Source organism: Acanthaster planci, unplaced genomic scaffold (genome assembly GCF_054643075.1).
Source record: "Acanthaster planci isolate LZ-2023a unplaced genomic scaffold, COTS_SCS Contig158, whole genome shotgun sequence".
NCBI lineage: Eukaryota > Metazoa > Echinodermata > Asteroidea > Valvatida > Acanthasteridae > Acanthaster > Acanthaster planci.
In genome coordinates this window covers 4762-17190 of record NW_028257779.1, presented here as the reverse complement: position 1 = coordinate 17190, position 12429 = coordinate 4762, and the positions used below count along the sequence as shown (strand labels likewise).

Here is a 12429-nt window from a genome sequence, read left to right as displayed (position 1 = left end):
CAGTGTACAAAATATGCGATACATTTAGAAAACAGCCTGTGAAAATCCCCAGCCAAGTCTGCACCGTCCCCCAAAGTCAGAATGAACGAATAATTTTTGTACGTGCGCTGCCTCGACGCCACACTATGGGTGCGTTCGATTAGCTTCCCTGAACACACCAGTGTTACACCAAGGGAAGCCTCGAAATGAGGGTAATCGAACGCTGCAGGGTGCAGTGTCCCAATTCAAGGAAAATTCTCCGCCAGGCGGAGGCGCACAAAAAGTACCCCCCAGAGATTGTTTCAAAAAGAGGGGTCTGTTTGAGCCAAGAAATGGTGGGATTGTGTCAGTATGGCCCAGGATCATCTCTGTAGATTCAGGGGCACCCATCTGGGGGGCAAGGCAGACAAACATGGGATTGAAATTAAGAGCCCCAGGAAGGTGAGGGATGTCATTTGAAAACTGGCCGCTGGGAGGGCTTGGCAACATTCACTTTTGGGGGGTGAGTTTGTTTTGGGCGGATGATTAAAAAATTCATTGGTTAACCTACTAAAATTGAAAATCGAATGAAACCTAAAGGACCAAACAACACATTGTTTTTTGTTTGAGAGGCCTCAGGGACTTCAGTTGCCTGCCATGGGGCTCCAAACTTGGTTGATTTTACACTATTTTCAATGGAGCTTGAATTGGTTCAGTGCACCCTGTAGTGTACTCGCCAAGGCATTCTGGGAAAAAGGTCAAGTCCCCGCCACGTTCCACAATGTACGTCCATGCACGAACAGTCTATCCGTGACGTCATTACACTCGGGCAGCCTCCAGAGACCCGCTCGCCAGCTGGGGTCGTAGTGGCTGAGGATCACGTGATGGCTAAACGAACGCTCTCGTGTAAGTTTGACTTACACGTGTAAAATGATCGAACGCACCCCATATGGTCCTCCTGGCTGCACGCATCATACGCGCGTGTACTCATGTATGTAGGACTTTTGGCACATACTGAACATCAAGGCTGTGAGTGGTCAGAAAACAATGACGTGGGAACCTAAAGTAATGGATCGGTTGAGAACCTGTCATGGTGTCGGATTGTTTACAACTCCTCGCATGAGGTACATACCGTAATATGATTAGAGGGGTGTTTGAAAAAACATAAAGTAAAATTGTTGAACAGAATCGTTTGAAATGTAATTTTTGAAAATAGTTTCTACGCGTCGGTGCGTAACATTAAACAGTCGCCGGATAAAGGAGTCCGTCCTATGACGTCATGATTCGTGGGAATTTTTTTCAGACAACTTTCTATCCCCGACGGCTGTTGTTTAGCTTTTGCTCCGAGAAGGGGGGGTGAAATAGGGTCGTGAAAACTATAATTTTTAACATATTTCCGTGCATTTTGAAATTATGCAGATGTGTTTTCTTGTTATATATATGTTTGTTTTTATAATTATACATGAATATTAAAAACAGTACTTAAGTTTTTAAATTGAGGGTCATATTTTATTTTGATCACAGGGTTAAGTGTGAAATTTTCTTCCTGGGTGTATGAATACCTTTACAACTTTATTTCGTAGAGTACTATCAAGTATAATGTATAGAGAAATAAAAACATTAAAAAATTCTTACATACGATAAATATGCAAAATGAATACAGCGAAAAATAGTGATTCTTTTCATATTATAAAAAATCAAATTTCTGCCAAGGTCTCTCCGTAGTTACATATTAAATGAACAATCTAGAAAAATAGTTCTGGATACGACTAGGCGTATAATAAGCCCTGGTTTGAGGAGAATTATATTTTCAACACCCAACCGACGGCAGAGATAGTTGGAGTTACTTATAACCTGATTTAGTGTAAGAAAATATTTGCATGATTTGTCAAAACCATCAATAAATTACAAACAAACTATAAGTTATATACATAGAGCTATATAGCTCTAGGGTACAATGCAAAAACTGGGGTGTTAAATTTAACACCCCCCGGTGTTATCAGAGGACTACACCAACACTTCATTGGTGTTAAAATTTTTGGTGATATTTGATGTTACTTTCAACACCCCCAGTGCATTGTAACTCTGATTGGTGTGCAAAGTAATACCAGTGGTGTTAAAGTTACACCCTATGGTGTGGTCATCTGATAACACCAAAAAGAGTTAATTTTAACATGACAGTTTTTGCAGTGTATATCTAAATGATGTCACGCTTCGGAACACGATACAGAGTGACATCATTCACGGAACCAGAGTGTGTAATGCCATTGACCTCCATTAAAAGAATTTAGAATGGAGATGAATGTGTAGTGTAAACCAACACACACACACACAAGTGTGTATTTGCCTGCAACTGGGGACCCTCTATTGTTCCTCTTTTGTTTGTACTCTAACTTTTTTAGAAGACTTAACTGAATGCAGAAAAAACTCTCTTACACAGCTATACTTGTGGGTATTTTCTTTGTTCTCGTGAACAAACTTCCACTTCCACACAACACGCAAAAAATTTCAAATCACTCTCATTCGAACAATATTCACTTTCCTACCATGGAAATTCGACTGAACGTCCCCTATTTAAAATACTTCATTTTGTTACGATGAATGACACTCGAAAATTCCTCCTTTTTTGAGTAAATTTGAAATATCTGTTATGTGAAAATCTTGTGGGGTACCATTTTAGTACTCAAAACTGGCCTTGTGGGGTATCTTCCATTGTTCCAGTACCCCACGAGCCCCTCTATACATGCACACGTGCGTATTCTGTGTTGGTTTACGCACTAGTTCTTGCACTAACATTGATCTCCATCATCAAGACTTTAGAATGGAGATTAATGCACGCTCATATGTGACATATCCACTTAGTACATGTACTCTATAATATTCTCCTGTAAAAAGAAAATGTAAATCTCCTCTCTGCGACAGGGAAATTGGCCTACAACTACTTGTTGTAGGCCAAGCCCAACCATGTGACGGTACCTGTTCATAAAGTTTCCCCTTCAATTGGGTCAATATCCAAGGGGACCTCATCCCTCGGTACGCAATCACGTATTTATCGCTGGGCAGATTCTGAATTGGAAATAGCCATTTTTTTGTTTAATATTTTTTAGTGTTTTTAACGTAAAACTCCCAACCCTGTAGATCTTCAGATACTTATTTCTTCTTGCGTAGTTAGGAACCAATAAGTCATTTCGGTATTTCAGAAGTGCAAGGTTAAAAGCGAGAACAAATAGCGCCATCCCTAACAACCTCAGACGCAACCTCGTTCTCCGGGTATGATCTTGCCACGCCATGTTTTTGGGGATCAAAGTGAAGGAACGTGCACGCAGCCAATGGAGTTGAGGTTGTCTCGGAAGCCCTTCATTTTGCAAGAAAACGCAAATACTAGCTGGCTCAGTGAACATTTTTTACTGTTTTGCTTTTATATTTCCCATCTTTTTCACCTTTAGAAACGCAACGGGAAGTACGTATTGGCCCTACACAGAAAAGGAAACTGAAAAAATCAGAGCTTTGGTTGTTGATTCCCTAAAGGCTGGCCTCACTCTCTGAGAATTCATGATTCGGCGGTATAAAGCCCGTCAGATCCCCACTGGTACATGTAAATGGGGTGGTTGGATCAGGTGGGTTCGTCTCCTGCACAGGCAAACGCTGAAATGGGGCTGAAACCGAGAGAAAGGGGAAATGCATAATCTGTTTAGTCATCGCGCAGTTAGTTTGGTCTTTCGTGTGCTGCATACAGCGCGACAAGTACCTCCTCACAATAACCAGTAGGAACGAGATCGTTCAGGGTTAAAATTTGATTTTAGTGTTCTTTGCCAGTCGTTTACATGTATATCTCTTTTGGAGGTCCAGGTAAGTACTGGTGTTGGTGTACCTCGAGAAGGGACACCTTTTAAAACGGAGAGATCTAGCTAGATGAATGAAATCTACTGGGTCGTCATTGTGACAGTCAGCCGGAACTAATTACTACAACTTACACTCGTTTATAGGGGCTCTAAATTTAGTTAAGACCTCATTCATGTTCTGATAACAACATGATATCTTTTACATCCTTTGGTAAGTAAATGTTACGCCTTTGAATTAATGGGCAATTTAAAGACAAATTTTTAAAGCGTACCATGTCTCCTCTGGAAGACGAATGCCCCGAGCATACAACTAGGAATTGCAACGACTACGACGACAATGGCAGTTATCAGTGGCACACCTGTGGATCAAGGATTATTAAAATTACACGAGCTATTTTCCGAAAGAAATTCAAGTTCTTAAGAATTGTCTACAGTCGGGACGTTTGGACAAGCACCCTTGAAAATGGGGGACATTGACGAGAATGTGTACTGATTCAAAACTGCATAAACCACGACAGTGACAACGGTTTGCTACTGTTTTATTTCTACGTTTTTCATAATAAAATTATGTTGCCCACGTTTTGTTTTCTCGGTGTTTGTTTTTGTTTTTGCAGAATAAATTTTTTGATTTCCAACATTCTTATGCAGGGTTTTTACCACGACAGTGTGCAGCGACTTGAAATGATTCACGGAGTAATATCATACCTAATCCTGGTGAACCATTTTGGGCCTGTGGGTTTTCCAAGTCACTTTGTGGAGGACCTTGGGGTGGAACTGTACTTCCTATATTGACGTCCTGAAGCGTTCCTCCTGCGTCGATATCGGTGTCACTGCCTCCGTGACCGTCTGTATCATCCCCGTCTGCCCCACCGTACGCAACAGTGAGGGTGACAGGTCCGGGAGAGGTGGTTGGTTTGCTGTGTTCCTTCCTCCATGGTTTGCCAGGAATGATCCCTAAATCTTAAGGAAAAAAGAAAGATAAATGCTGAAGAGTGCTTGCTACTACAAACTGCCGTGGCCTGAAAAGATACGAATCAAAAGAGCTCTAGGGTCTTTTCGCAGAATCTTTCTTAAAGAATGGTGTGACATTGAGAATGATTCTGCTTGGATGGACAAGTCTGGCCAACAACTTTTCTGACTTGAAAAGGGGGAGGGTTCCAAGAGGCTTAAGTCCAGCACTGAGCTGGAACGGCAATGGTCTCATACTGCACCACCAGTTTTGAAGTATCAGGTTGGATGACCTCAACTTAAATGGAAGGGAATTACAGTGACCATGACAGAAATCCTTCTTGGGCAACAGCTGAGCTGATGGTTTCTGATTTCATTTCGAATTCAGCTAAGGGCTCTCAAGGGATTTTGGTGCCAGGTAGTGACTGGTCTTGGACCAAGATAGTCTTGGTTTCAAGACGTCAGTGCTTGATAATGGACAGCGGGCGTAGTGTGCCCCCTAACGACTCATAATTAGACTATGCGCCAGCATAGGAATCTTGGGAATCTTGCATCAGAGTTTCAACTTGTTCTTTATTTTCCCTCGGCTTTCCAAGGGAACCAATCAGCATTTGCTAAATTGCATGCATAATAATTTCCGATGGCCTGAATAATACACCATAAAGGTCACATGCATCATGGCTGTCTGCAGTCCCGTTAACACAGACACAACACAGACATGACAGACGTTCGTACGCAGTTTTTAGCACGGAGTAGAACGGGTGATACTCAGATTAGGTTAGGCCTAGGTCATAACAGAGGATGCTGTTCTTGATGACCCATTATCATAATCATAATAAACTATGGCGTGCGCCTGAATGGCTGCCCCTTGCGAGTTGGTCTTCGCTATTCCTCAATTTTCCATCGGAAAGATCTTTGATGAGGAAACAGAAGCAGCCTGTACACCTGGTCTCTGATTAAGATTACGCTGGGCAAGTTATAACTACCGAGGATTTCGGACTTTGCCAGAATAACCGGATTCTCTATGCCGATCTCGATCACCCCACCAGCGATGTGATGACCACCATGATACATCATTGGTGCTACTGCCTGCTTGTGCTTGCATTGATCTGCACAATACTCATCTCTTTGTGCCCAACCAAATGTGCCATCCAGACTTGCAACATGGCGCAGTACAGCAGCGATCGTCTTAAAGAAATACACATAGGCATCCCATCCCCACAGCTTAGACTGCCCAGGGAGACATTCAACCACATCTTGTCCCTTGGAATTGGTAGACGGCGCCACGTACACAGAGGTTGCAGGGCCGGAAAGCGAAAAAAGGAACAGGCAAGTCATCTGCAATCCCTGAACATGCCGCACCTTTCCCTTGTAAACAGTACAATGAAACTCGGTTTGATAAATTGTCAGTCAGCCTGCAACAAATCTGATTTAATAAGGGATCATATCCTCGACCATGGAATTGACATATTAGCCCTCACCGAGACCTGGTTCCGATCACAAACTGACCATAATGTTGCAGCCACCACCCCCAATGGATATCAGCTCATCCACGCCCCCAGAAAGGGTCGGAGAGGTGGCGGGGTTGCATTAGTTTACAATTCGGCACTTAAGGCGTCATTGACTACTGAGCAAGCATTTAGCAACCAGACGCCGTTGCCCACATCCTTTGAATACATCCAAGTCGATATTATGCATGACAATCGGCACTTCCGTCTCATTGTGGTATATCGTCCTCCACCTTCACCGAAACACCGGGTCCCATTCAGTTCGTTCATTGATGAATTCTCCAAACTACTCAACCAGCAAGTGCTGTTCACTGGCACTCTCATTGTGCTTGGAGACTTCAATGTTCACTGGAATGAAAACACAGCTGAAGCCAAACTCCTCAGTGCAGTCATCCAACAATTCAATTTACAGCAAATGGTCGACTGTGAAACGCACAAGTCTGGCCATACCATCGACCTCATTATCACTAGCCGATCAGAGACTCTATTGAAATCGGTCTACCCCTCTGAGTTTGTTTCTGATCACTGCGTCATCCACTGCATCTTGAACTTACAGAAACCCAAATTCACAAAAAGACAAGTCAGCTATCGGAAATTGAAGTCTATTGACCTCAGTGAATTTCAACATGACCTTATTGCATCGCCCCTGATAACTAATCCTGCAACTTCCCTGGATTCCTTAGCCGATCAGTACAATAGAGTACTGGGGCAACTTCTAAATAACCATGCACCCCTCAAGAAACATGCAATAACGGACCGACCTGCTGTCCCTTGGTATAATGAAAGCCTTACCAAAGAAAAACGCCGACGTCGTCAGTTGGAAAGGAAATGGCGAAATACTAAGAACCAAATAGATCATGACAATTTCAAGGCACAACGAGACTTAGTCAAATTCATGTTTCATCAAGCTAAGTCTGACTACTACCATAAAAGAGAAAATTCAGGTCTGCGCAGGGGACCAAAAAGCCCTTTTTAAAATAACAAATCATCTCATGCATCGAAGTTCTACTCCAAAACTTCCGACCTGCTCATCCCACGAGGAACTAGCTAGTCGCTTCTCGGCCCATTTTGTCGGCAAAATACACAACATTAGAGACAACTTACAGGCGGTGGCGATTAATCTTCCACCTGCAGTAGTTCATCATGAGTCTGCGTGCCAGTCCTCCCTCACAACTTTTGCACCTGCATCCGAAGAGGAAATCATCAAAACCATCAAGATGTCCCCGCCCAAGTCAAGCCCACTGGACCCTCTTCCAACACAACTGGTCAAGAACTGCTTGGACACACTAGCTGGGCCAATAACTCGACTTATCAACATGTCATTTGAAGACGGGCAGTTTCCTAGCTCTTTCAAAGCTGCTCTAGTTACCCCAGTCATCAAGAAAGACAATCTAGACTGTAACGACATGAACAATTACAGACCCATATCTAACCTTTCTTTTGTGTCGAAGGTAGTAGAGAGGGCTGTGGCGGACAGGTTAAACGCACATCTGACTAAGCATCGCCTACGGGAGAACCAACAATCTGCTTATAGAAAACTCCACAGTGTTGAAACGGCTCTAGTGAGTGTTCACAACGATATCATGTGTGCTGTGGATGCCAAAAAAGCGGTGCTGCTCGTCCTGCTTGACCTCTCTGCTGCATTCGACACAATCGATCATGCTGTACTTCTTGAAAGATTGAATGTTAATTTTGGTATAAAGGGATTAGCTTTGACCTGGCTCCAATCATATCTTAGTAATCGCCGTCAGGCTGTGCAGATTCTAGGAGCATCATCAGCAGAAACTTGTGTCCCATACGGCGTACCCCAGGGCTCTGTCCTCGGTCCTGTACTCTTTACCCTTTACACTTCTCCACTTGGACACATTTCTCGCAAACACGGTCTACAGTCACATTTCTACGCCGACGACACACAATTGTACACAACATTTTGCCCGACTATTAGTGGCGACGACTGTAATGCACTCCACTCCATGACATCTTGTTTACATGATATACAAGAGTGGATGGCTGCAAACTTCCTGAAGTTCAACTCCCAAAAAACGAAATTTCTAATTATCTGTTCTCCACAGCTCAGAAATAAATTCCACATTCCAAACATGCAGGTTGGTGATGCCCAGGTAGTACCGTGTTCAGATGCACGTAATCTTGGCGTTTTGTTCGATCAGCACGTGACCTTCGAGAAACACGTCTCACACATTTGTCAAACATCATACGCTCATCTCCGGCGCATCGCTACTATCCGGCGAATGCTTACAAATCAGGCAGCCGAACAGCTCATTCATGCTTTCATAACTTCCAGACTCGACTTCTGCAACAGCTTACTTTCTGGTCTCTCTAATAACACGCTCCATCGCCTTCAACTGGTTCAGAATGCTGCTGCACGCCTGCTAACTGGCCATAAGAAATCCACACACATCACCCCTATTTTTCAAGCCCTTCACTGGCTGCCTATCCAGTATAGAATACAATACAAGATCATTTTGCTCACATTCAAAGCACTTCACGGTTCCGCCCCAGACTATGTACAATCACTCTTACAGGTTCGCAGCTCCAGGTCGGGCTTGAGGTCATCAGGAAAGTCACTATTTGTTCCTCGAACCCGCCTGAGCAGTTATGGTGACAGGGCCTTTTCAAGTGCCGCCCCCCGTCTTTGGAACTCCCTCCCGGTAGATCTGAGAGAAACACATAACCCCACACTCTTTGCCCAGAGATTAAAAACCCACCTTTATGTCCTAGCTTTTCCTTCTTGAGACCGAGGCTCTTTCATCAGACCGGCGCCTTTGAATGGTCACCAGATACAGGCGCCTTATAAATGCTGTATTATTATTATCATACGAGAACGTATTTCTTGCGTACCGGTGTCAGACAACAATTTTGTTCTCCCAACTTTTCTGCCTCAGATATAGCAAACATGATGCGATGCAGCACAACTGTAGTCCCCAACGGTATCTTTTAGAAGAGTGGCAATTTCATGTCAAGTCACTGCTAGTATTGAGTGGAAAATATGTCTTACATGTCACTAATCCCTTCCCACAAGCCAGACCACTATCGACAAGGCTATAAATATTTAATACGATTGGTCCATTTGCATACAACTGCCGCACCCCCATTCCTGCAAGATTCCCAAGACGTTAGAGAGAGTAAGTAAAAAACTAGTTGTGCGAGGGCGCTCTTCAACAGAAATAACACAACTATTGATCACTGACGTCTTGGGCAAAGACTAAGGCCAAGATGGCAGGACCACGGCCCGAATATAAAAACCTGGACTTGCAACGCTTTTATATGAAATAGAAGCCAACCAGCGGCCATTTTACCGAATCGAATACAAATACGCGGTTGGGTCGCTTGTATCGACGCCAGGGAGAACACAGGCGGGCATTGCCAGGAAAGCTTTGGATTTGGCTCGGGTAAAATGGCCGCAAGTGGATTCAATCATCTCTATAAGCTGATTAAGGGTAATGCGAGTCAAGATTTTACTATACAAATCCGTGGGCAGAAACCGATAGCAGACTCGATCGAGCTTGTCGCGCGCGCCGATTTCTCATGCGCCCTCTCGTGATCCCATTTCACCAATCAACGGCTCGTTCTACCGTCTTATCTTGGGAATCTCCTACAAGCGAGAGGTGGCCTTTCAATGCAAATTAGTAGTTTAATATGGATATTCACTATTGACCCTAGGATGCAAAATAGGATGCAAAACAGACCACGAGAGCGTTGAAGCGGGTTTGCCTTAATAACATCAGCTTGTTATTTCTTTGGTTGTGTTGTCGCAAGTCTTTTACAGGCTTACTTCGCTTCTTTTTCAAATGCATCAACCGCGGCCGTTATCAACGGTAACAGTTCTAGTACGTCCCGTAGTAGCGATTATATCTGTCACGTATGATATAAGAAACTGATCCATATTCGTCACATACAGCTTCAACTGGAATTTCCCGGGCGCTGATTGGTTTCTCCTGAAATCTGGAGGAAAAGTAAAGAAAAAAAAAAAAACACTTTGTAGGAGATTCCCAAGACGGTAGATCGAGCCGTCGATTAGGGAAATGAAGTCGCGAGAGGGCGCAATGGAAATCAGCGCTCGGTGCATATTTTATGCTCGATCTAGTCCACTGTCAAAATCTGCCGTCTTGGCCTAAGACTAGGCAGTAACCACCTGTCATTTGAGAAACGTTTTGCACCAGCTGACTACAGCTGTACTCAGCTGACGACATAATCAACCGTCTCCATTAAAAAATCCAGGGTTTTTTTTTCTAAAATAATAATGTACTCAGTCAGGATCTCATATTACATGTATCATATTACATGTATAAACCCTTTTGTCTGTTGTTTGGTTGTTTTCAACTCTGTACTTGACCAAGTCCAAGACGGAGATTTTGGATATAATGTGATAAGACTCGTTGCTGCACTCTCGAAACAAACAGCCACCACCGATGTCATCCTAAACCTCCTAGCCTTTCTGCTGGTGGTGGAACCAAAGTTGGTGGAACAAAAGGGTCAATATTTCATGTAAGCCAATTTTTTTTTCCAGAAGATCGGTGGGGATGCCAGAAACCTTAACCACCAAATATCGCTTGCCTACCTCGGCACGTAACACAGTGGTCGTCCTTAGATTCGGGGTCACAAGAAAAACAGGATATGCACATCTTTAAAGCCTTTTCGTAGACCGTCGTTTTGTCGTTGTCCTGGCAAATTTTGTTCATATCCAGACTAGCTGCAAAAGTGCAAAAAACCCTCCAAATTATTTCACTATTTATAACATTGACCCAGTTAGTTTGTGCCAAAAAGGAAAACACAGACAAGCTGCAAACCTAACGCAAATGTTCATTAAAGTAATATCACAAGTATCTAGTTATGCACTTGCATTTATAAGGAGGCATGTCATCAGTCGAGGTAAAGTCTTATGGAAAATACTTTTCAGACAAGACGTGTTATCTTCAAAAAATGTCTGATTCTCCCATACACCCTTGCACATTTTAATGTAGACTCGAATGAATGATAAAAGTTACCCTGATCTATGGAAGTGCCTGGTGCCGGGGTTGGGGTTGTCGAGTCCATTGAGGGTTTGTGTGTAACCTGTAGTGGTACTCCGCAGACAAGCGTAAACCCAGACATTGCCAAGGCACAGGTTACTGCGAGTGAAGCGCATGGATGGAATCTGTTACACATTCTGTTTTTTTTTTATTAAACACTTCATAAAGAAGTTAGTGTTCTACAGCAAACATTTCGGGGGAGACGGCCATGATCCCGTGTACCTGCTCCCCTCGTTCGGACCTACCAAAGGAATTTATTTATAAGTTAGAAGTTATATTCAATCTGACTGAGGATGTTTTTTCTGACTGGATTGACTTTTTTCAAATGTTCTCACCACTTAATATATCCAAATGAAGTAAAAAAAACTGTTAGCGTTTTGATGACGTCGTCAATTTGAAAAGTCCATAATTACCGAGCAAACGAGTTGAGGGTCAAAACACCAACTGCAATTTGCAGACCTTCGTCCCAGCGAAAACATTTTAAAGGAGAAAATATGCAGTGAGAATAAATAAAATACAAAGCGAACTGTACAAAAGAGACCCCCTCCCCAAAAAGTGGATAAAAATTTAAACCCCCCCCAAAAAAAAACCCATTCCAAAAAAATCCGAAACAGATAATCATCTTCCCTTTTATTGGTTATTCGTACCTTTCCAGAACATAACCATGTTGGAAGGGCGCTACGTTGTTTCTGCCTGATTATGAGAAGAATTGATGAGGTAGAGACGGCTTCTGTTTAGTTGTAGGCCCGCTTGCATTAATCTCGCATACCCAGTGCATAGTGCTGAACTCTTACGAGAGATCTACCAACATTGAAACATTTTGGGGCGAACGCCACCATCACAGGCAAAGTATAGCGACCGTCAGAAAAACAGTCCCCCTGTTATTGCGTAATACACATGCATTTCACAATCGCTTCGGGCCCTCCCCGGCCTAGGGAAACCATGTTTCACTGTTACAAGCGTTTAGGGTTGATTCAAAAGAGCTTCCAATGGCTGGTGTATGTAGTACTTGAACAATCAAGTGTAACAAAGAAGTACATTCTTTGCAAGGGCAGTACACGAGCTGGTCTTTTTTTAAAGCTCAAGTCAGTCCACAGACAGCGCTATATTTACTAACCACAAGGGAGGGTCTTGGAACCAAGA

General features: G+C 43.2%; 1 protein-coding gene across 2 annotated transcripts; it reads right to left on the bottom strand.

The window, feature by feature from the left end:
- Nucleotides 1-1968: 1968 nt before the first annotated feature.
- On the bottom strand, nt 1969-12104 carry LOC147795120 (uncharacterized). 2 transcript variants are annotated; one of them, XM_087132245.1, is made up of 6 exons: nt 11934-12102; nt 11263-11385; nt 10836-10967; nt 4506-4760; nt 4073-4159; nt 1971-3614 (listed from the first exon to the last, which is right to left on the bottom strand). In XM_087132245.1, exons 1-6 carry the CDS (start codon nt 11950-11952, stop codon nt 3481-3483), a joined length of 750 nt encoding a protein of 249 aa, XP_086988371.1. In that variant the 5' UTR covers nt 11953-12102; the 3' UTR covers nt 1971-3480. The 2 variants fall into 2 exon arrangements, with proteins under 2 accessions (XP_086988372.1, XP_086988371.1); XM_087132246.1 differs by lacking the exon at nt 4073-4159 and having other exon boundaries at nt 1969-3614; nt 11934-12104.
- Nucleotides 12105-12429: the final 325 nt, after the last annotated feature.